Source organism: Capra hircus, chromosome 28, assembly GCF_001704415.2.
Source record: "Capra hircus breed San Clemente chromosome 28, ASM170441v1, whole genome shotgun sequence".
In the NCBI taxonomy this organism is placed as follows: Eukaryota; Metazoa; Chordata; class Mammalia; order Artiodactyla; family Bovidae; genus Capra; species Capra hircus.
The window spans coordinates 40,809,246-40,833,843 of record NC_030835.1 but is presented as its reverse complement, the minus strand read 5'-3'; the positions used below and the strand labels follow the sequence as shown (position 1 = coordinate 40,833,843).

The following is a 24,598-nucleotide window of genomic DNA, read 5'->3' as shown; positions in this document are numbered from 1 at the left end:
CCTGGAACGGTCTGTGTTCACTTTGAAAGTGAAAGTGAAAGTGAAGTCACGTCCGACTCTTTGCAACGCCGTGGACTGTAGCCCACCAGGCTCCTCCATCCATGGGATTCTCCAGGCAAGAATACTGGAGTGGGTTGCCATTTCCTTCTCCAGGGGATCTTCCCGACCCAGGGATCGAACCAAGGTCCCCTGCATTGCAGGAAGGTGCTTTAACCTCTGAGCCACCCTTCCCTTTAACTCCAGGAGGTGAGTTTTGGGGTAGCACATACAGTGAGGAGTACTCTGGAGCTCAGAGAGCCCTCTGCTTTGCTGTCTGGTTAAACAACTGAGCCAGCTAGGCAACTCCACTGTGTGTGTGCGCAGTTGCTTCAGCCATGCCCAACTCTGTGTGACCCTGTGGACTGTAGCCCGCCAGGCTCCTCTGTCCTTGAGACTCTCCAGGCAAGAATCCTGGAGTGGGTTACCATGCCCTCCTCCAGGGGATCTTCCCGACCTAGGGATTGAATTCATGTCTCCTGTACTGGCCAGTGGGTTCCTTACCACTGGCGCCACCTGGAAGCGCCAGGGAACTCCACTGCTGCTGCTGCTGCTGCTAAGTCGCTTCAGTCGTGTCCGACTCTGTGTGACCGCATAGACAGCAGCCCACCAGGCTCCCCCGTCCCTGGGATTCTCCAGGCAAGAACACTGGAGTGGGATGCCATTGCCTTCTCTGGTAACTCCACTAGCTAACTTCACATGGAATTCTCCATTCTCTGTGGTTGATTAGTCATTCCATCTTGGGATGGTTTTTGTACATGACTTACATCCCGTGCTGGATCATAAGCAGTCTGGGGGTGGGGATACATCCTCATCCAGAATCTTGTGTTCAGTGAGGACTGGTTTTGTTGGTGTGGATCGCACAATTAAAATGGAAATGCAGTAAAGCTTGATTTATTTCTCTCCAGCACTTGTCTTGCTCACCAGATTATTGCAGTGACCCCAAGGCACTTCCGAATCCCCAGGTGCTCTCTGAACTGTCTGAGAAAGATGAAGTTGTGCTCAGTTGAGTGTTTGTGCTTAATGTATATGATTGGATTCTGGTTCTTGGAAAACAAGTTAATCCTCAGGGATGTGTGGTTTCTTTATGATCCAGAGCCTCTGGTTAACCTGAACATTTTATAAAAGTCTATGCCTTGACCATGAAAAATAGGATTAAAATTCCTTCCATGAAAAGAGTATATTCACTTATGTTTCCACTGTATATTGATACACAGGTCATGTTTTGTAGTCATCATGTGCTTATATGTCTCTCACTATTCTACACATCCTCAGCAGTGCCTCCGAGTCCCTGTGTTTCCCCTTTATGAGGCAGAAGTGCTTTCCCCATGGGGCCTTAGCATCACCGAGCACCTTTCCCAAACCCACATGAGCATTTTGTGTAGATTTTAACTTGGGTATTGGCTTTAAGGTCTTCCAAGTAAATTCATGAGTATGTTAATTGCGTAGTTTAGATTTCCTAGTCAAAAATGAATATGATCTGGTCAATGTATGTTAGACGCCTTCTCTGTATACTAGGGTTTGGGCGGGGGGCTGTTGTAAGGATCGCATGGAGCTTATTTATAGCATAAGTTGAGAACAGTTTATATACACCAGCGAGAATAACTGACAGAGCTGGGTGTTAATTAATAGGGACTCTTAATAAATGTGGGCTCTTGGTGAAGGCCTGTGAGCTGGGGGATCTGGACAAGGTAGCTGATGGATCAAGGGAGAGCCTTAGAGGTGGGGCAGGCAGGATCCTTGCCGACCTGGCTGGAAACATTGGTTTCTCCCATTTTCTGCGTAAATTATGTAAGCCGATGCTCCTGGGTATCTTATCTGGGCTGGGCTGTGTGTGGGAGCTCCGTGACATCTGGGCCAAGTCGCAGCCCTCTTCTTTCACTCCCTTCAGTCTCAGAGCTCACTGGGTGGATGCGGGTGCAGACGGGATCCCACGTAAGCAGGGACCTGCCGGTCTGTGCCGTGGAGAGTTGAGAGGACTGTGCTCCCCTCCCCTGGAGCTGCTGTGGAGTGTGAGGCTGCCAGGGAAGGAGACAGCTGCTGTGGCCCTGCCTCCGCCTCAGCCTGTCTGGGGCCAGCTGGGCAGACTGGAGCCCTCTCTGGGTTTACACGGAACAGAGGGCACAGCTGGCTTCAGGTCCTGCCCTCGTCTTGCCATAGTCGACTTCCTGCCCACTTGAACCTGTGTTTCCAGAGCTGACTGCAGCAGGGAGCCAGAAGGACTCTCTCTCCAAGGGCTGAATGCATTAGAAGCCTTCCTTACCGCAGGATGTGAAGGCTGGGCTTGGATGTCAGGGTGGACTTCAGGCAGGATAGATAAGTAACAATTGGTTTCTGGTCAGAGGGACGCGGCTTCCCAGTTGGGAACCTGCCTGCCAATGCAGGAGACATAAGAGATGAGGATTTGATCCCTGGGTTGGGAAGATGCCCTGGAGGAGGGCATGGCAACTCACTCCAGCATTCTTCCCTGGAGAGCCCCATGGACAGGGGAGTCTGGTAGGCTACAGTCCATAGGGTCACAAAGAGTCAGACGTGGCTGAAGTGACTTAGCATGCACGCACAGAGGGACATCAAGTGAGTGTGTGTGTGTTAAGTTGTTCAGTCGTGTCTGACTTTTTGCAACCCCATGGACTGCAGCCTGCCAGGCTCTACAGTCCGTGGGGATTCTCCAGGCAAGAATACTGGAGTGAGTTGCCATCTCCTTCTCCAGAGGGACATCATAGATGTCCTCAAATAAACAATTAAAATATAAGTGGATAAAGGTTTCAGAGCAGCCATGTGCTCTGTATGGGTTTCTTATACTCCTTCTAGCTCATTCCACAGGTGCCCTCCAGATCCAACGCTGTCAGCTCCTCTGCCCTCTCTGGAGGCTTAGGATTGATACCGTGTGACAATCTCTGTTTCTGGGGTCACATTCTGGGAAAGCTCACACCTGGGGGGATGTCTGGTGTACAGGAGGATTCAGGGGCTGGGCTACCCCCATTCCCCAGCCCTACCTCTCAGCCCCTCATTTGATGAACAGTGTGGCCTGATGGCATCTTACAGGCCCCTCCCCTTCCCCCAGGAACTCAGGCTCCCATTGGGGAACTGCTTGGATGGCAGCTGGGCCAGGCCTGGGGAGGTTTCAGACCCTTGGTTGAGTAGCTTTATGGAGGGCTACTCAGACCCAAGGTTCTACAGGCGTTTGAAAAAAAGTGAAATTTCAAACAAATTATTTTCTACTTAATGTTGCTCCTTTAACTTCAGAAGAGTTATTTGTGTGATTGGACTTGCATAAAAAAATTAGCTTAAAGTCTCTTTAAGCCAAAAGACAATACAGATTTCACAGGACTCCATTTTGAAGGTATGAAATTGCTGAATAGTTTTCCTTTGGTAATTGAAGCCAGAATTCAGTGTTCTCTCTGCTTCCTTCTGGATTCCTTGTTCTTCAAAAAATATTTTGCCAGTTTCACAGGCAGAGGAGAGTTAGTTCTTCTTGGCATCCCTCTGCCCCATCCTGAGCTCCTGCAGCCCTGTGCTGACCACCTCCGGGTGAGGGGGCAGCCTCAGATGGCGAGAGCAATGAGGGAAAGGATGGGTCTCCTTGGGATCACAGAGCATAGTGACCTAGTTTGGTCTATTAAAAAAAATTTTTTTTATTGAGGTGAAACACGTATAACACAGAATTATCCTTGTAACCATTTTTAAGTGTACAGTTCAGTGTCATTAAGGACATTGACATTGTTTTGTTTCTGTTACTGCTGTCCATCTCCAGAACTTTGTTATCTTCCCAGACTGAAGCTCTATCCCCCCTGAGCGCTAGCTTGCAACATTCTCCTACCTCCAGCCGTCTGCCTTCCTATAGCCCCTGGCAACCATCTTTCTGCTGTCTGTCTCTATTAATTTGACTCCTCAAGGTATCTCATATAAGTGGAATCAAACAATATTTGTCCCTTTGTGACTATCTTATTTCACTGAGCGTCATGTCCTCAAGACTGAGGTTCATTCATGTTGGAACAGGAGTCAGAACTTCCCTTTTTAAAATAAGGCTGAATGATTTCCCATCGTGTGGATAGACCATGTGTGACCCATCCGTTTGTCAAGGCACTCTTGGGTTGTTTCCACTTTGTCTATAGTGAATAATGTCGCTATGAACACAGGGGTACAGTTATCTCTTTGAAACCTGATTTCAATTCTTTTGGGTATATACTAAAAAGTGGAATTGCTGGACCATGTAGTAATTCTATTTTTAATTGTTTGAGGAATTTCTATACTCTTTTCAGCTATACCATTTTACATTTCCATAAGTGCACATTTCTATAGAGCACACTGGTTTCGATTTTTCCACATCATCATCAACACTTGTTATTTTCTGTGTGTGTGTTTAATAGTAGCTATCCTAGCGAGTGGTCCAAAATGATGTATTAATGATTCCTTCTGTACATTTTCTGCACGTTTTTGCCATGTTCTTTTCCACCAATTCAAACTTTGATGGAAGAAAAAAAAATAAAGAAGAGAAAAGAAAAGATAATACCTTTCTTTGACTTCTTGTCATTGCAAGTTTCCATCCTAAGTGATGTGCTTGGAGGAAAAGGACATAGAAAAAGCATGTGATTTGGGGTCAGATGGGCCCCAGTCCATCCATCCATCCATTCTACTTTCCTTCCATATAGCCTCACATCCATTAATTTATCCACCATTTATCAAGCAACTTAAATGCAGGGTATGGTCATAACACAGTGGGATCCTGGATGCCTGGCACCCTGTTTACCTGATGAAGGATCTGAGACCATCTGTATTCTGGGAGGTAGGGCAGGGCAAGATGTGTGGACCCAGCAGGGGTGGGGAGCTGCGCTCCACTTCTCAGCACAGGCTGCCCGATACACAGCTATGCCTCACGTTGCCTGCTCTTGCAGCTTCCATCCAGTCTGATTCGAGTTGTGGCAGGGCCCCAAGACTCAGCCACTTGCAGGGGTTTGATTTCTCTGAGCCTGTTTCCTTAACTGAAAGAAATGTTACAGTTCCTGGTTGATTCACATGACTTTGGTAGGGAGCTATGGAAATTAATCAAATGAGGACACATGATGAGTAACGAGGTGCTACAAAATATCAAAATAGTAACTGTTAATAACACTTTAATCACAGTTATTCTGAGTGCCAGGCACTGTTCTGAGGGGTCTGCCTGTAGTAACTCATTTAATTTAATGCTCACCACCATCCTAGGAGAGAAGTACTGTTGATATCTCCATTTTACTGATTAGCATACTGAGGCACAGAGAGGCTAAGTCACTTCTGAAATGTCACACAGCAAGAAATGGCACAATGTGGTTTGAACCAGGCAATGAGGTGGCGCGACTTATGCTGTCAGCTGCTATAGCATCATGCCTCTGAGAGGCATCAGCAGTTTCATTGTCTCTATCCTTCTCGCATAGCTGGGAGGGGAATACAGCCCTTGGTTTGGAGAACACAGCAAACAGGGCCTCCTGTAATTCATTGTGAGATGAAATTGATGGGCGTAGGGTCTCAGTCAGCTCTCCACGGTCCACAGGCAGCAAAGCCGTGGAAAACTCAGGTAACCAAACCATACGTATATCTTAAGAGCAGCCAGAGTAGGTGACTGGCTCTCATTCTGAGGAGTGCGCTGGCATTCGGCTTCAGCTCGTTTGCTTCCCAGGCCACTCCAGGATGAAAGCGCTGATGCACTTAAACGATCAACAGGCAGGATGCTGGAGGCTCAGAAGGAACTGCCGATGTTGTGCTTGAGACATGTTAGCATAATAGCTGTGCCAGCTGCTCTGCTGAGCAGAGGAGCTGGCACACTGGGCTGTGTCTACACATCCCCGGGGTCGCTTCCGGAGGATCATCAGTTTCTTTGCCAGGTTGGCCTGGTGACCACTGAGCCAGCATCTCTGTTTGACAGATGCCCAAGGGATGACCTCTGAGCCTGGGGTTGTTTCCCATCTGAGCCAGAGAGATGTGTGTGTGTGTGTGTGTGTGTGTGTGTGTGTGTCTATGATGATGTTTTCTCTCTCTCTCCAGGAAGCCAAGATTGCTCACCACCTGCAGCGTCTTTTCGGAGGAGGCGGCTGGCACGGAGGCCGGGCTACATGAGAAGCGCAGCTGGGCCCAGGATCGGGTTCCTCTCCCCGCCAGTGGGCGCTCCGTTCCGGGCCCAGGGAGGGGCATGTGGCGAGGAGTCTCACCACCCTGAGTCCAGGGCTGGCCCGTGTGGCCTTGACCCTGGAGGCCAGTGGCGAGGTCGCTCAGTTGGGAGCCTCATTCCCAGGAGCACGGCCGCCTCGGCTCTGACCGTGGGGCACCGAGGATCGGCTCTGATGGCCGTGAGAGGAAGCCCAGGGCTCCTTGGGGCTCAGCCCCGAGCTGGCACTGCCCTGCCCAATAGGCTCAGCAAGCTGAGTGGCCCCAGGGCCACTGGCTGTCGCGGGGAGCTGCCGTCCATGGACACTCACGAGGCCCTGAGTCCTTGCCGGGAAGCCTGGAACAAAGGCTGTCCACCCCCGGAGGACATGAGTGACACCAGCTGCAGCCTCGGAAGTGGCCCCCAGGCACCCTCCGTCCCTGCCAGCTCTCAGGACGTCTTTACCTCCAGCTTTAGTTTCATTCGCCTCTCCTTGGGCTCTGCTGGGGAACGGGGAGAAGCAGAAGGCTGCCCACCCTCCAGAGAGGCTGAGGGCCCTCATCAGAGCCTGGAGGAGAAGGAGGCCAAGGCTGCCAGCTCGGGTGGACCCCACGATCACCCTCGGCTCCTCTCTCTCCCCTTCACTTTCAAGCCTTCTCAGGGCCTGGCAGATGCTGCCCAGACCTTGGGGGGCAGCCCCAGTCTGGAGGGCCAGACTCTTCCGTTGTTGGACACAGATGCTGCCTCCTCCTGCTCCCTGGATCCCGTGTGGTTTGAAGCCAGCAGCTCTGCAGATGCTCACCAGTGGGACCCGCTGCTCAGCAGATGTGAGCCAGCGCTGCTGCACTGCCTGCAGGGCCAGCGGAGGCGTCTGGAGGTGGGTGTCTTCCCAGCCTTCGGGCACGGGATGGTCATGGCTCAGATTAGTTCTAGGCAGAGGGCCAGAAACGACGCTTCTAGGCTTGACCGATTTCCCACTGGAAAATATGGCAGCACCTTTGGTGGTTGGCTGCAAAAAGATGTTGCTCCATCTCTGCTTCTTCTCTTTCATCCTGAACTCAAATCTGTTCTCATTTTCTCTGTCCCTTGGACGCTCAGGTTTGTTGTTTGTTGGGCCACAGGCTCCTCTGCAGTTTCTGGCATGGGTGACTTAGGGTTGGCTCAGTGTAACTCTTCTTTGAAGTGGGAGGTCAGGACCACAGAACAGGGGACCTGGAGCTGGCTGGTGTGTGGACGGATGAGTGATATAGAGGTGGTGATGCTCCACATTGGGGCGATCCAGAGTCGCTTTTGCGTTTTTAGCTCATCTCCCACTGCAGCTCCGGGAGCTCCCCACATGGAATCAGGGGCTCTGTTTCTGGTTCCTAAACCTCTCAGCCCCTTAGTTTCCTTGTTTAGAGATGATAACACCATGCAGGGTTATTCCGTGGTCCGGTGGGAATGTAAGTGCTTTGGAAATTGGGATGGACTGTAAGCCCTGACACTGCAATATTGCTGGCCACCCAGTTATCTGAGGGGTGGGTCCACCTTGGAGTAGGCGAGGTTGTTCTACCCTAGAAAGTTCCCAGGGAAACCCGGGCAGAGGTGCTTTGTGGTGACCCACTGACTCGTCCTGTTGAAAGACTGTTTTCCTTCTGGGGTGTGCATGCATGTATACGCACACATGTATATCTATGTGCACGTATGTGCATGTGTGCATATATGTGGATGTGTGTACACATGTGCATGTGTGTGCATATGTGTATGCGTGTGTATGTGGCGTAGGTACATGTAAGTAGGGAAGTCGAGCCTCTCTCATCAGGATTGGAAGGAGGACCTGAAAATGTGAGGCTCACGTTCATTCCGAGGGACTGATCTCATCTGCTCTCAGCCCCTCGTCTGTGGCCTAAAGTCCCAGCCACCTCCCCGTTTGCCCTGTCCCAGGCCGGCCTTCAGATTTATCCCCCAGGGAGAGAGAGCAGCCGGGCCAGTGTGCAAGCAACAGTGCAGTGTGCGGTGCTCCCAGGCGAGGCGGGGAATCTTTGAGTCAGGCATGTCCAAAACTGACACCACTGTCTCACCCGTTAAACCAGTCCTAACAGGTGTCACTGTTGATCTGTAACTGTTGATTTGAGCTAATAGAATGCACCCAGCTCCTTAGAGCAGCTGCAGGTTCTTCAGCACCCTCCCCGCTGCCCTCCCAACCTCTGCTCCGTCTTTAAGTGCCCCCAGCCCTGCTGCTAACCTACTCTCACGGCCACGGCCATGGTCCCTGCCTGGTTCAAATCCTTGTTATGTTTCACCCGAGTTTGGTAAGGGGTCCTGACATACTTTCCTCCAGAGTCTCTCTTCCCCAATTCCTCCTCTCCGAGGTCAGCATCATTGTCTTTGGGAATACTGCTGGGATGCTGTTATTCCTTGGCTTAAAACATTTGGTGGCTTCTTACTTCCCTTAGGATGGTCTCCAAACCCCTCATCCTGACAATGGAGACCTTTCCCGACCTGCTGCAGCTGCCCAGTGCCTTCCTCCTCCAGCTCGGCTGCTCTCTCTTCCTGTGTCTTGGGCCTCTGCCTGGAGTGAGCTTCCTGCCTTGTGCCACCTGCTAAGCTCTTCTTATTCCTCTCAGTGCGGCTCCAAAGCCACTTCCTTGTGAGACCTCTCCCCCCTTCCCCCCGCCCCAATACCGAATGAATCCCTCCCTCCCTCCCTTCCCACAGCCCTTTGGATGTGCTCTGTGACAGCACTTGTCACTTTAATAATCAGTTGTTCGCGGTCCAAGTTCCTCACTTGACCATGAGCTCTTTATCTCCAGCTCACTTCTCTTAGCCATTTTTGGATGCCTGATGCCTGGCATACTGCCTGGTGCTTGATTAAAATTGTGGTTTTAGTGAAATAATTTATCTTGGTAAGATGGGCTGCAGGAATCTAATTGATAGACTTCTTGGATTGAATGTCTGAGGCATAAGGAGAGATGCTGAGAGGTACACACACAAGGATCCAAACACTCAGTGGAGGTTTGCACCATCGTGATTTTTGGACTCTGAGTGCCAGTTTTCAACACTTTATTTCCAAAATATTTTAAGAAAAATCTCAGCAACATATCTGCATTTCAAAAATCCAAGTTTTGACACAGGTCAAGCAGAAGTACAAAGTGGTTATAAAGACCAGCTTTCCTTCCTCCTAGATAACCAAGCAGAAAATCACTTGGCAGTGGGTCTGCTGTAGTCAGTCCACAATATCCAGTCCCTGAGGTTTGGTAGAACCAACAGTTTTTCCTTTCCTTTCAAGTCCTCTTACCAAGATATAGGGGTCTTCCCAGGTGGCGCTAGTGGTATAGAACCCACCTACCCATGCAGGAGACACAGGAGATCTGGGTTTGATCCCTGGGTCGAGAAGATCACCTGGAGGAGAGCATGGCAGCCCACTCCAGTATTCTTGCCTGGAGAATTCCATGGACAGAGGAGCCTGGTGGGTTACAGTCCATAGCGTCGCAAAGAGTTAGCCACGACTGAAGTGACTTAGCATGCATGCATGTATATAGGTATAGACCAGGATATCTAGTCCTGGCCTAGATTTTTTGATACTTTGGAGTTTGTGAAACCCTGAGCAGATATGCTTTCTGGGGGCCACAGACTCACCATGCTAGTCTCTGAACTACCAGGACATTGGGGTGCCTGGGAGCTAGAATTTTAGGGGCTGTGGTTGCAGAAAACCACCTTAGCTCACCTTTTAGATTCCATGATCTTTAGTTTTAAAAAGAAATGAAACACACCCTAGATATATCTCTTCTTATAATTAGTTATAAGCCACTGGAGAGTTGTTTTATGGGGTCTTGATTTCTGGAGGATCCCCTGGGATCTTGTACTCCTGGCATGCTGGCGGGACTGCCTGACTGGTAGCCTGCTGCTGTCACTTCCTTGCTGTGTGACCTGAAGTCATTTCCTTCATTGTTCTGTGCCTCAAGATGCTCTTGTAGTAGTTGGAGGTAACTGCAGTCCCCACCTCATAGATTGTCGTGAGGATGAAAAGTGCTGGTCCACGTGCAGTGCTTCAGATTGGTTCTGATGCCCAGCAAGAACACAGAATATTGCTCATTGTTATAGAGTATTGCTCATTAGAGAAATGGCTCAGAGAATTTGAGTCAAAAGGGGAATTCACTCTTCTTCCTTGTTGACTTAAAAAAATATTCGCAACCTTTAAAAGAAAATTCACAACCTAAAAGTTGAGAGTTATGTTTTATTTGGTGGAAATTTTTAGGACTTAAGCCCAGGAGATAGTATCTCAAGTGACCCTGAGAGATGCTCCAAGGAGGCAGGAGGGGGAGCCAGGTTATATAGAAGTTTTGCAACAAAGGGAAGGTAGTCTGAACATCAAAAGATTATTGTTAATTAACAAAAGCCAGATATCCCAGGTTAAGTAGTTCAGCACTTTTCTGTGTGTGGGAAGATGCAAGATTCTGGGCTCACTGAAATCATGCCTGTGATACTCACCTCAGCTATCTGGGGCCGATATGCTGTGTTTTCCACATTCTGAGCTTCCTTGGGGCTCACCGTAGGGAGTGGCTGCAGTCTGGTGGCTGCGAGATGACAGATATTCTTTTCCTCCCTGAGTTCCCTCAGGGCTCACCGGCTCACATTGGAAGGCTGCAATCAGTGATGACTGTGACATCCATGTTTACTGATATGGCAGGAAATATTCCATTTCTCACCCTACAGTTTAAATTAAACTCACATCTTGTCTCAGATGATAGGATCCGGACACAGGTGATCTGTAGTGTAAGTTCCTTGGTTTATCCAGCACCTGGATAGTGAGTAACATGATGCTTTCCAGTGATTTGCATGTCTGTTGCGTGGAAGAGGGATGACCTTTATTCAGGGTCGTGGAGTGACCAAAGGAACTCTGTCCAGGGCAAAGGTCTTACAGGAGTGCAGATTTTGCTTCAGATGGAGGAAGAGGCTCCCGACAGTAGGGTTGTGCTTGATGAGGGAGGCCTTGCTTTTTCCACCATGTTTGTGCAGAAACCTCAGATTGCTCATTTGGGCTGAAGAACTGGGGAAGGGTTGAGCTACGGATCTTCAAAAAGATCCCTTCAAAGATTGGGATTTTAGTGTTCTGGCGCTTTTTAAAATGTTTTATTCCAATTCCCTAACCCCTCTTCTCTCCCCTTAAGGAAAATGAAAATCTCAGGAATTTGAATTTTAGCTCCTGTTAAATGCAGTCCATACTTCGTATCCACAGATTCTGTATTCGGGAATTCACTCTCTTGTTAAACCTTACTGAAGTCCAAGGGCAGGGCTCACAGTGCTTCCCTGGTCTTTTGTGGACGTGCATGCAGTCACTCAGTCTTGTCTGACTCTTAGGAACCCTTTGGACTGTAGCCCGTCAGGCTTCTCTGTCCTTGGGATTTTCCAGACAAGAATACTGGAGTGGGCTTCCATTTCCTCCTCCAGGGGATTTTCTTGATCCAGGAATCAAACTCGAGTGTCCTTTGTCTCCTGCATTGCAAGCGGTTTCTTTACCTGCTGAGCCATCAGGGAATCCCTCATGGACATGCACAGAGTGACTGAAAGTCTGGGCCACCCAACACGCATGTTCTAGCTGAGGTCTTGTTTCAGCTCAGACTGTAAACTAGTGTACTTTGCAGCTGCTGCTGCTACTAAGTCATTTCAGTCGTGTCTGACTCTGTGCGACCCCAGAGACGGCAGCCCACCGGGCTCTGCTGTCCCTGGGATTCTCCAGGCAAGAACACTGGAGTGGGTTGCCATGTCCTTCTCCAATGCCTGAAAGTGAAAAGTGAAAGGGAAGTTGCTCAGACATGTCCGACTCTTCGCGACCCCATGGACTGCAACCTACCAGGCTCCTCCGTCCATGGGATTTTCCAGGCAAGAGTACTGGAGTGGGGTGCCATCATGGCCTGTTTTTATAAAAATTTTTTCTGTTTTTTTTTTTTTTAATTTTATATACAGTATTTTTTAAACAAATTTGTTTTTACTGAAGTATAGTTGATTTACGATGTTGTATTAGTTTCAGATGTACAGCAAAGTGATTCAGTTAAATTTTAATGCCATGCTTTTCCCACGTTTGATTTTTTTTTTTTTGGTGAGGTCACTGTTTAAGCTGGTTCCCAAGCACAGGACTGGCAGTGCCGTCTGGCACTTGTAAGCACAAGAAGGCTGCTGTGTGCCTAAGTGGAGAAAGTACGTGTGTTAGATCAGCCTCTTTCAGGTGTGAGTTGTGAGCTGAATGTTAATGAAGCAGAGATAAATATTAAATACAGAATCTTTAAGGGCTTCCCAGGTGGCGCTTGTGGTAAAGAACCTGCCTGCCAATGAAGGAGACATAAGAGATTTGAGTTTGATCCCTGGGTCAGAAAGATCCCCTGGAAGAGGGCATGGCAACCCACTCCAGTATTCTTGCCTGGAGAATCCCATGGACAGAGGAGCCTGGCAGGTTATGGTCCATAGGGTCACAAAGAGCCAGATACAACTGAAGCTACTTACCATACACAGACAGTATCTTTAAATTGAAACACACATAAAACAAGGTTATATATTGATCAGTTGACAAAAATATTGTGACCTAACCCTATTTTTCCCCCTGGAAACAGTGATTCAGTATTTGCTAACTGAGTTTTCCCAGTGATTCTATGGAACTTAATGACCACAAATGAGACTCGACTGTGTGTTTTATACTGTTTAGAAATAGCCACCCAGGGACATTACCAGGGGTTGGGAAAAAATGCTTATTCCTTGGAAGAAAAGCTATGACAAACCTTGACAGCATATTAAAAGCAGAGACATTACTTTACTGACAAAGGTCCATCTAGTCAAAGCTATAGTTTTCCAGTAGTCTTGTATGGATATGAGAGTTGGACCATAAAGAAAGGTGAACACCAAAGAATTGATGGTTTTGGACTGTGGTGTTGGAGAAGACTCTTGAGGGTCCCTTGGACTGCATGGAGATCTAACCAGTCAATCCTAAAGGAAATCAGTCCTGAACACTCATTGGAAGGACTGATGCTGAAGCTGAAGCTCCAATACTTTGGCCACCTGATGCAAAGAGCTGCTCATTTGAAAAGACCCTGATGCTGGGAAAGATTGAGGGCAGGAGGAGAAGGGGACGACAGAGGATGAGATGGTTGGATGGTATCTCTGATTCACTGGACATGAGTTTGAGTAAACTCTGGGAGTTGGTGATGGACAGGGAAGCCTGGCGTGCTGCAGTCCATGGGGTCACAGAGTCAAACATGAATGAGCAACTCAACTGAACTGAACTGAGAAAATTGTGGTGAAAGGAAATGCTAGCTGGGGTGCAGAGGAGGGAAGTAAGTGGGAGGACCATGAGTGCTGGGTCCCACCTGAGGTTGTGGAGCTGGAGGAAGAGGAGACAAAGGGCCTGCCTCACATGGGTGGTGTGTCTGGATAAGACATGCCCATTAGTCGCTGTGCTTCCAGCCAAGATGGACATTCAGACATATCGCAGGGCAGCAACTCAGGGTCCTACAAGGATAGTTGGATGAAGGGGTAAAGTGAGGTGGGCACTGGCTGCAAACTTTTCTTTGACCTTCTTTCCTGTGTTTTTTTTGCATCAACTCATGTGGTTGTGGTGATGCTATAACTTCACATGGCAATTGAGCTGGGCATTCAGCCTGTCTTCCATCCTGGCTATTTAAGACTAAGTAAGTAAGTAAATGAAGTCACTCAGTCATGTCCGACTCTTTGTGACCCCATGGAATTTAGCCTACCAGGATTCTCTGTCCAAGGCATTTTCCAGGCAAGAGTACTGGAGTGGGTTGCCATTTCCTTCTCCAGGGGGTCTTCCTAACCCAGGGATTGAACCTGGGTCTCCCACATTGTAGGCAGACACTTTACCATCTGAACCACAAGGGAAGCCCATTTAAGATTAAGTTCCTGGTAAAATATGCACTTGTCATGTGGACCAGCTCAGCGATAAATGTGATCATTCATTCATTCATTCTGTCATTAACTAGGAAATCACGTGCCTGCTGCTAAGAGTACACCTCATGACTGGCTTGGAGGCTGTGTTGGTTGGAGTAGGTTAGTAACAGACAGCAGCGCAATATGAGAGGCTTCATAGAACACAGCTGTGTTTCTAGCCTACGAGTCATGTTCCACAGGGGTGGTTGGGGGCCCTGCTCTGCCCCTGAGCGCATAGACTGGTGTGGTGTTGAGGGGTGTGGTGTGGTGTGGTGTGGTGACCACTCAGGTCACAGTCCCTGAGACGAGGAGGAGAAGGCTGAGGGATCCACAAAAGCAATTCAGAGCACAAGCCACCTCTGTCTCCTCCACGCACACCCCGTGAAGCAGAACAAGGACAGGAGGGCAGTGTAATGGCTCCATGAGCCCAGAGCAGCGGAGAACCAAATCAGGGTGAGCGCTGTCGTCTTCTACGTGGACACAAAGAGGCTCTTGCACTCTAGGTGCTCTAGGTTGGATGAGTGCTCAGACACCACACCACACCACACCACACCACATCACATGACACAACACCACATCACACACACCACACCACACCACACCCCAGCATGACTCCACAATACACCACACCACACGACACACGGCGCTATACCACACAATACCACACCACACGATACCACACCACACCACACCATACCACACCACCCATACCACAGCACACAACACCCCACAACCCATACCACCACCACCCACACCATACAACACCCCACCACACCACACCACACCACACAACACCCCACCACACCACACCACATCACACCACATCACATGACACAACACCACATCACACACACCACACCACACCACACCCCAACATGACTTCACAATACACCACACCACATGACACAACACCACATCACAATACACCACACCACACCACACGACACACGGCGCTATACCACACAATACCACACCACATGATACCACACCACACCACACCACACCACATGACACCAACCACACCACACCATACAACACCACCCATACCACAGCATACAACACCCCACAACCCATACCACTACCACCCACACCACACCCCACCCCACCACACCCCACCCCACCACATGACACCACACCGCACCACTCACACCACACCACACCACTCACACTGCACCACCCACACCACACCACACCACACGACTCACGCCATACCACAGCACACCACACCACACCTTACCACATGACACAACACCACACCACATGACACCACACTACACCACCCATACCACACCACACCATACCACATGGCACCACACCACAACACATCACACACAATAGCTGTTGCCTGGTGTGATAGGTACTAAGAAACTTGCAGCTCCATCCTTCTGTGGCTCACACCAAAAACTTGGCATTCTCCTGGCTTTGTCCTCCCAACACGGGATCTGTTGGTGAAATCTGGTGGTTCTGTCTTCCCCCAACTGTCTTCTGGGTATGTCCACAATCACATCACTTCTCCCCATCTTCACTGCTCCTGCTAGAATCCAGGCTACCACTATCTCCTTCCTGGGTTATTTCCATGCCCTCCTCCCTGGCCGCCTGACTTCTGCCCTTACCCACAGCTGTTAGGAGGAAACGTCAGACATATATTGAATCATGAATTCTGTTATTCAGAGTCCCCAAGTAGCTTCCCAAGCCCTCCAGAGTGGAATCAGAGCTTATTTTGACCACACCCAAGCAGCATGTGGGATCTTAGTTATCTGACCAGGAGTTGAACCTGTGCCCTTGACGGTGGAAGGCTAAGTCTTAACCACTGGACTGGCAGAGAAGTCCCGGAAATCAGAACTCTTAAATGTCTTCATCCCATGTTCCTCATGACCTTTCTGACCTCCTCTGCTACACTTTCCCCCTTTAACCAAGACTCTTTAGGCACGGCTGGCTCCTGTTAACTCTACGGTGCCTGGGGAGTTGCTGCCTGCAGCCTCTGTGGCAGTTCTGCCTTCTGCTGGAACATGTGTCTCCCAGACAGCCTCAGGGTTGGGATTCTCCAGGCAAGAGTACTGGAGTGGGTTGCCATTTCCTTCTCCAGGGGATTTTCCTGACCTAGGGATCGAACCCGTGTCTCCTGCATTGGCAGGCGGGTTCTTTACCACTGAGCCACCAGGGGAGCCCTACCACTCATGTATCTTTGCTCAAATATCAGCTTCTCAATGAGATATTGCTTAAAATTGCAACCCAACTGTCTACCAGCCTTCCTGGCCCCCTTACGTGGTTCTGCTTTTTTTCCTCTGTCCTAGCACTAATCCTTTTCTAAGGCCTTGTAAAACTTACTTATTATGTTTATTTTTGTCTTCTTACACAAAATGGATAAGGCTGGAGGGCTAAGAATTTTGTGCTGTATCTGTAACCCCTCGAACAGTGCCTGACACTTACGAGTGAATATTTGCAAAATGGTTTAGATCATGAGCGCAGGTGAGGTTGTCAGTAGAGAAACAGGACATCTAATGTGGACTGGAGGGGGTGGCTCCTGAAAGAGGTGTGGAAGGAGAGGCAGGTGTAAACTGGCAAAGAGTGGCAAGAAGCTGGTTTCCAGGGAGCAAGATTAAATCCATTTATCGATGGACCAAGAATGTCCCTGCAGAAAATCCCAGAGCTTCCTGTTGAGACGAGAAATAATGAGAAATGAATGTGTTGGTAGTTCTCAGACAAGTGATGGGATCGTTGAATCTCGTTCTCATGCTCAGTTCTAAGTCTGACTCTTTGTGACTCCATGGACCGTAGCCCTCCAGTCTCCTCTGTCCATGAGATTCTCCAAGTAGGAATACTGCGGTGGGTTGCCATTTCCTTCTCCAGGGGATCTTCTCGACCCAGGGATCGAACCCACGTCTCCTGCAGCTCCTGCATGGCAGGCAGATTCTTTACTGCTGCGCCACTGGGGAAGCCCATCCTTGAGTCCACACGTGGATTAAGTAAGACGGTGCCCATTTCTATAATGGAAAGATCCTTAGGACTTCTTTGATGAAGTCTTTCATTCTCACCCAGCCCTCAGGACAGCCTGCTGAGTTGAAGTTCATTGTTTTCTTTTCCTGGTTTCTGCTCTAATGTTGGTGTGTTTATTTTCATACATTTAATATGATGCTTTTGAACAGAAGACACTTGGTCAGGTCAGGAAATCTGTATTCCTTTTTATTATGCATTTTTCACACAGATGAGGGTACAGTGTGATGTTTTTGTTTAAAAATGACATTCCAACTCTTTTTTTGGTTTTATGCTCAAATTACGCTTTTTCTTTATGTAACTTTTTTTTGAGAAATGAATGCATATGGCATTGGAAAAATGTACATTTGTGGTTCTTTTTTTAAAGGAGAATAGTGTGGTTCAGCTTCAAAATAGTTTCTAAGTGTTCTTAACTGTAACAAAATTAGTGTGAACAAGATTGTAATTCAGTTTTCATTTTTTTGCCTTTCAAACCAACATAGGTAAAATCCTTAAGATTAAAGCTTCAGAAACTTCAAGATAAAGCGATTGAAGATGATGATTATGATAAGGGTGAGTTTTGCTTTGTTTATTGATTCTTTCTTCTCTTCCCATAATGGGCAATTTCGCTTTCCCTCCTTATTCACCTGTATCCTCCACACTGCAAATGAATTGTGTAATCTGTTCCCTGATCACCTGCACTCAGTAACGGTTGACTATTTTACAGCACTGTTCTTTTCTGAATTTCAAAGCAGTTTGGGAGGAATAATCCTTTGGGTCATAAGTATAACCTTATTGATTTTCCAGAAGCACTCTGAGTACTTGCGCAATAAGGGTTATATTAAGTCATCATCTACCTGTCTAAGGTGTGATGTTGTTGTTGCTGTTTAGTTGCTAAGTTGTGTCTGACTCTTAGCAATCCCGTGGACCATAGCCCACCAGGCTCCTCTGTCCATGGGATGTTCCAGGCAAGAATACTGGAGTGGGTTGCCATGCCCTCTCCAGAGGATCTTCCTGACGCAGGGACTGAACCCACATCTCCTGCACTGGTCAGTGGATTCTTTATCATTGAGCCACTCAGGGAAGCTCCAATTTGTGATGTAGCTATACTTTATTCACTCATCAAAAAACATTGGTGAACACCTACTATGTGGCCAGCACTGTGGCAGGGATAGGGGAGTAAGAGAATACAGTTTCTGGCCTTGGGATGCCTGTGAGTATGAGCCCTCGTGGAGCTTTCTGACTTCACATGCTTGGGGACCAGGTGTAGGAGTTGGGATGAGCTTAAGAGATGATGCCAGTCTCTGTGAGTGGGCTCGGATGTATTGAATTCCCATGTAGATGGCTTGAAATGGTCAAGCTGGAAAGAAGTCATGACATGAAGATGGAAGAGTTGGTCAGAAGCAAAAAAACCCAAACCAGAGTGAGGCACCCAAATAGGAGTCAGGCCAGAGTGGATGAAGGTATCATGGCTGCCAAGTGGACGCTGGGTTGACTATGTCAAAGAAAAGTTGCAGGTCTGGTTGGATTGGGAAGGATCTTAAGGACCTGGGTACCAATTGCAAGATCTCACACTCATTTCTGCTGGGTCTTGGGGATAAGAGAGGGCCTTAGAGGACTTCTTGTTCCACCAGGCACTGATGAACTTGAGAACTATGCTGGTGATAACCAAGCTCAGCACAGCGAGGATTGGCCTGGAGATATTTTAGATTTAAGGCTCCCCTGGAAGCTGGTTAGCCCTGAGGCTTGGTCTTCAACCTCATGGGGCCATATTCTGGTTTCCCAGAGAGTAACTGACCATTACGAACTGGGTGCTACAGGAATGGGGCAAGTGACTCCCAAAAGGAGGGTGCAAATCCTATTCTAGGAAACACACGGAGCAGAGCTGATGCCGTCTGGTGTCCTTGTTCACCATGGGCTTTGGGAGGAAGGAGAGGAATTTGGGGATGGAGCTCTTTAAACTCTGCCAGTCCGCTTTGATGGGACATTTTGATTTCAGAATGATGCCTGGCGCAGGATGATGTATGTGAAAGAGGAGCAGATGAGCTATTCCCAGACCCAGGTGTCCCTGGGGACTTTTGTCAGTGGGAGACACCTAGGTTTTGACACTCCCACAATGGCACAGGTTTTATTTTCTCTTCCAACGGCTGTGCCTTGGTTCCTTTGACAACAGAGCTCTCTCTGTAACACACAAAGCTTCAGACACAGGTGAAAAACCACACCCTCTTTTTCTGATCAAGAAAAACCTCAACTTTTCTGGATGCGGTGCTCTCAATGGGCTTCATTAAATGAAGGCCTCACTTCTTTAGTCCTTTCTCCAAATGTCTCTGAAACACCGCAGGGGAGAAGTTGAATAGGACACACCTCACAGGGAGGCTGAAAGAATAAAGGTGACTTTATTCAGTGTTTCTGCCTGTTTATTTTCCTTGTTTGTATGTCGCTGTCCCCCGAAGGAGATGTTTGGGGGTAGGCCAGCATTCTGTTTTTCCTCAAGCCTTCCAGGTGATTGAGGTGTGTGCTGATGCCCGAGAAAACACAGTGTAGGACTTTCTTCCTTGGAAAATCAGGCCTGTGGTACAGTGGCAGCTGAGTCTAGCCAGTGAGGCTCAGTCCATGGGCCATGTCCCTCCTGGTGAAGATGACTGGGCCCTGAGGTGTGAGTAGGATATACTGGAAGGGCAAAGAACTGGAAGAGCCACCATTGCTTACGAGCCGCCATCCCAGAGTCTGATTGCCTTGAAAGGAGATTTGAAACCAGCTCTCTTATCTAAGGGCTTCCTTCGTTGCTCAGTGGTAGACAATCTGCCTACAACGCAGGAGATGGGGGTTCGATCCCTGGGTCAGGAAGATGCCCTGGAGGAGGGTATGGCAACTCACTCTGGTATTCTTGCCTGGAGAATCCCATGGACAGAGGACATTGGCAGGCTACAGTCCATGGGGTTGCAAAGAGTTGGACGTGCCTGAAGCCACTTAGCTTGTGTGTGTTTGTTGTGTGTGTGGCTGTGAAGTACATTCAGTCATGTCTGATACTTTGGACCTCGTGGACAGTAACCCACCAGGCCCCTCTGTCCATGGAATTCTCCAGGCAAGAATACTGAAGTGGGTTGCCATTTTCTTCTCCAGAGGATCTTCCCAACCCAGGGATTGAACCTGGGTCTCCCCCACTGCAGGCAGACCCTTTACCAGCTGAGGCACCAGGGAAGACCGTGTGTGTGTGTGTGTGTGTGTGTGTGTGTGTGTATGTGCTAAGTAGCTTCAGTTGTGTCCGACTCTTTGTCACCCTTGTCACCCTATGGGCTGCAGCCTGCCAGGCTCCTCTGTCCCTGGGATTCTCCAGGCCAGAATGCTGGAGTGGGTTGCCATGCCCTCCTCCAGGGGAGCGTCCTGTCCCAGGGATCGAGCCCGTTTCTCATGGTCTTCTGCACTGGCAGGTGGGCTCTCCCCTGGTGGCTCAGATGGTAAAGAATTGCCCCTGGAGAAGGGAAAGGCTACCCACTCCAGTATTCCGGCCTGGAGAATTCCACGGACTACAGTCCATGGGGTCGCAAAGAGTCCGACACGATGGAGGGACTTTTACTTTCACTTTCACTTTTCTTTACCACTAGCGCCACCTGGGAAGCCCTTAGCACGTAGCACATGGCATCTGAAATGGACCTCTGCAGGGCCCAGAGCATGGACTGGCACATAGCAGGTGTTGAATAAGTTGTCATAAACTCCTTGCCATTCAGAAAACTAAGATCATGGCATCTGGTCCCATCACGTCATGGCAAATATATGGGGAAAGAGTGGAAACAGTGTCAGACTTTATTTTCTTGGGCTCCAAAATCACTGCAGATGGTGACTGCAGCCATGAAATTAAAAGACGCTTACTCCTTGGAAGAAAAGTTATGACCAACCTAGACAACATATTAAAAAGCAGAGACATTACTTTGCCAACAAAGGTCTGTCTAGTCAAAGCTATGGTTTTTCCAGTAGTCATGTATGGATGTGAGAGTTGGACTGTAAAGAAAGCTGAGCGCCGAAAAATTGATGCTTTTGAAGTGTGGTGTTGGAGAAGACTCTTGAGAGTCCCTTGGACTGCAAGGAGATCCAACCAATCTATCCTAAAGGAAATCAGTCCTGAATATTCATTGGAAGGACTGATGTTGAAGCTGAAACTCCAATACTTTGGCCACCTGATGGGAAGAACTGACTCATTTGAAAAGACCCTGATGCTGAGAAAGATTGAAGGCAGGACGAGAAGGGGAAGACAGAGGATGAGATGGTTGGATGACATCACTGACTCAATGGGCATGAGTCTGAGTGAACTCTGGGAGTTGGTGATGGACAGAGAGACCTGGCAAGCTGCAGTCCATGCGGTCACAAAGGGTCAGACATGACTGAGCAACTGAACTGAACTGAATTGAACTGAACTGAAACTAATTGCCAAGTAATTAGGGAAGTTGAGGTGGAGAGTTGTGGTCATGAAATGTGTTGACACAAGAGCTGAATAAAGCTTCCTTTCTCACCTATGATAGTTCATCCAGAGTTACTAATCAACATTTTCAGGGTTGCTGAGATGTCCTTGCCACTCACTATTTAGTCTTTGTGTGGACTGTCTCCTTGTTCTGAGAGGAGCTGCTCTGAGGCTGTGCGCTGTCTCTAGGGAGTGGGTCTGCTGATGTCCACAAGGTTTTCCAGGAGCACGTAGAGGGTGATCTTATCCCCCTTTGTTTTGTTTTGTGTTTTTGCTTTTCTCTCTTTCTTTCTAGTTTCGTTTGTAATGACAACTTTGTGTTCCAGGGAAATGAGCCATGAGCACAGAATAGAAAGGTCCATGTTTTGTTATCTCATTAATGTGCTGAAGCTTTACCTGTGATGCCCAGTGAGGAACCTTCTCAGATCTCTAATGACATCTCTCCCTCGCTAGGGAAGGAAGGTTGCTATATTCTCATATTCTTGCAGAAAGCTGGGAGGACTGAGGTGAAAAAAATGTTGCTGTTTGGTATTTCCTTGGGGTCTCTCTCGTAGAGACTCCACGTGCTCCTTGGTTTTCTCACTTGACCGCTTGTCGCATGTCAGCTGAGGGGCGAGGCTGAGACCTGGGAGTCCCACGGGGGAGAGCCTGCCATCCAGGGACTGGGGGTGAGAGGCCCGGGTCTGCGATGTGCTGGGAGGGAGAAAAGGAGAGTGTGGACCGCGGTGTTTGACATGGTTACTGTCCTAGTGGTTGCTGTGTGGATTTGTGGCCTCTAACATCCCCTGGCCATGTGTGTCCATGGGTGACCACATCACACATTCACGAGGAGGCCGTGAGGTGGTGACTTCAGCTCTTCAGTGGCCTGCATTGCTGTGCCATGGAGCAAGCTGGCTTTCCTGCTTGCCTAGACTTTCTTTCTTGCAGCGGAGAGTGGCCAGCACTGAATTCCTTTCTCTCTCCTTGTGTCTCAACCAGTAGTCACTGTGACAAAATTCTAGCACAATAAAATGTGAGGCATTCAGAGAAAGGTGATCCAAGCAGAGCCAAACATGAAACCATGAAAATGGCCAGCTCTTGTCTAAACTGCCGTCATCTTCTTTTTTCCTGAGTTCTTTCCTTAGCAAGCTTCCTCCATCCACAGTGGATCCTTGGTGATAGTGTGCAGATCATCCAAGCTGACAGCCATTTCTTTCCCAGGGGCCTGCTCTAAACATCCACCCATGGCTTCTGGAATCTAATGCACTCTTGTCTTGGGACTACAAATGTGACTGAACACAGTGAAAACCCATGGGTTCCTTTTCACTGTATTTCATTTGAGTCTAGAAAGCAAAAAACAAGACTGAGTAGAATCTGGTCATTTTTATATCCACAGGACAGCAGAGTCAACGGGAGGTGGACCCCATTCTGGCTACCCCAGAACAAAAATGTGATTCTTGGCAGCCTGTGCTGTTTCATGCTCTGCCTTGGAAAGAGCTACACTGAACCCCAGGGCTTCTCAAGAGATGCAGGTTTTCCCTGGGTCAGGAAGATCCCCTGGTGCAAAGCATGGCAGTCCACTCCAGTATTCTTGCCTGGAGAATCCCATGGACAGAGACTGGTGGGCTACAGTCCACAGGGTCACACAGAGTCACACGACTGAAGCAACTTAGCGTGCACCCGGAACCCCTGTGTGAATGTGGGTGCAGCTTCTGTCTGCAGCCCCCTGCCCACACCCTTGCCTCCTCTCCCTGCACCCCAGTCTGGAAACAGCATCCTTCTGACCTGTTATGCAGAGGGCTCACCCCCTGTGGCCCTTGAGTGTCTCCCCTGGTCCTGGGATAGTGAGGCTTCCATTAAAAAGCACAGAAACAGAAGCTCAGATCTCAAGTAGGTGTTACTCGACTGACTGCATCCTTGTGTGCTTTGAGCTCAGTTGCTCAGTTGTGTCCAACTCTTTGCGACCCCATGCTGGCCAAGCTCCTCTGTCCATGGAACTTTTTAGGCAAGAATACTGGAGCAGGATGCCATTTCCTGCTTCAAGGGACCTTCCTGACCATGGGATTGAACCCACATCTCTTGTGTCTCATGTATTGGCAGGCGGATTCTTTATGGCTGAGCCATCAGGAGATTGCAGCCTTTGCACTCATGAAAAATGCCAGCGTACGAGCCAGCCAAGTCACCATCAGCTGGGATCTTGGCCAGTTCCCAGGAGGCACTGTCACCAACCCCTTTCTTGGGCAAGGCCCTGGGTGCTGCCCAGAGAGGACCAGCATGTGCTCCGACCTGGCAGGATCCAGAGCATCTTGCATCCCAATGTGGAAAACAGCTTTGTAGCAGTTGTGGGGGACAAAACCCAGCTAGGAAGGTTGTGGATTCTGGCAACTCATTTATGTGACCACTGAGGGAGGAGCAAATGAAGGCTTCATGCTGGGGATGCATCAGGAAAATGGCCCATGATCTTATCTAAAAACATTAGGCTGTTAGGAACTGAGCACTTGCATTGATTCAATGTTAATCTTTAGCATCATTCTCACAAGAGTGGAAGCTCCTGTGTCTGCCTCCTATTTTACGTAAAAACTGAAAAATTGGGAGATAAGTTATACATATAGACAAATGCTGCAGAAAAAGAATATGTGTAAAATGCCATTCGCTTCTCTTGATTACATTGTCTCAGGTTCTTGTCCTGTTTATAGAAGAGTTTCTGATTTGTGAACTAAGGGCAGAGATCTCAGCTGATGGCGGCTTTCCGCATCACTGTGTTTTTTGGCAGGTTTGTGTGCTGGCATTTTTCAGTGTGCCGAGGGCACAGTCAGCTGTGTAACACCTACTTGGGATTGGAGCTTTGTGCACAGACCTTTGTCTGCATAGGATATGCATCCCTTTCATTTGTAGCAGATTCAAACATACATTTCAGCATGATGCCTTTTCTCCCCCACGTTCCAGCTGGGTGTCTTGGTGTTAAGTGTGGAATATTAACCCCCTGCCCTCACCGTCACTCTGGGGGTAGACGCTCAGGGGAGTGAATGTCCCTCTTCGTGGCCACGTCGTGGGTTCCCAGGTGGCTTCTGGTTCGCTTCCCTGATTGTGAGGAGATTGGCCTGCCCTTCAAGGACCAC

At 48.7% G+C, this 24,598-nt stretch overlaps 1 protein-coding gene across 1 annotated transcript in view; it reads left to right on the top strand.

Annotated features, from left to right (window-relative positions):
- DISC1 (disrupted in schizophrenia 1) overlaps positions 1 to 24,598 on the top strand; it is a 446,732-nt gene that overhangs the window by 79,476 nt on the left and 342,658 nt on the right. The window contains exons 2-3 of the mRNA XM_018042542.1: positions 6,055 to 7,031; positions 17,548 to 17,617. Of these exons, the coding sequence (XP_017898031.1) occupies positions 6,055 to 7,031; positions 17,548 to 17,617 (1,047 nt within the window). The remainder of the gene's footprint in view (positions 1 to 6,054; positions 7,032 to 17,547; positions 17,618 to 24,598) is intronic.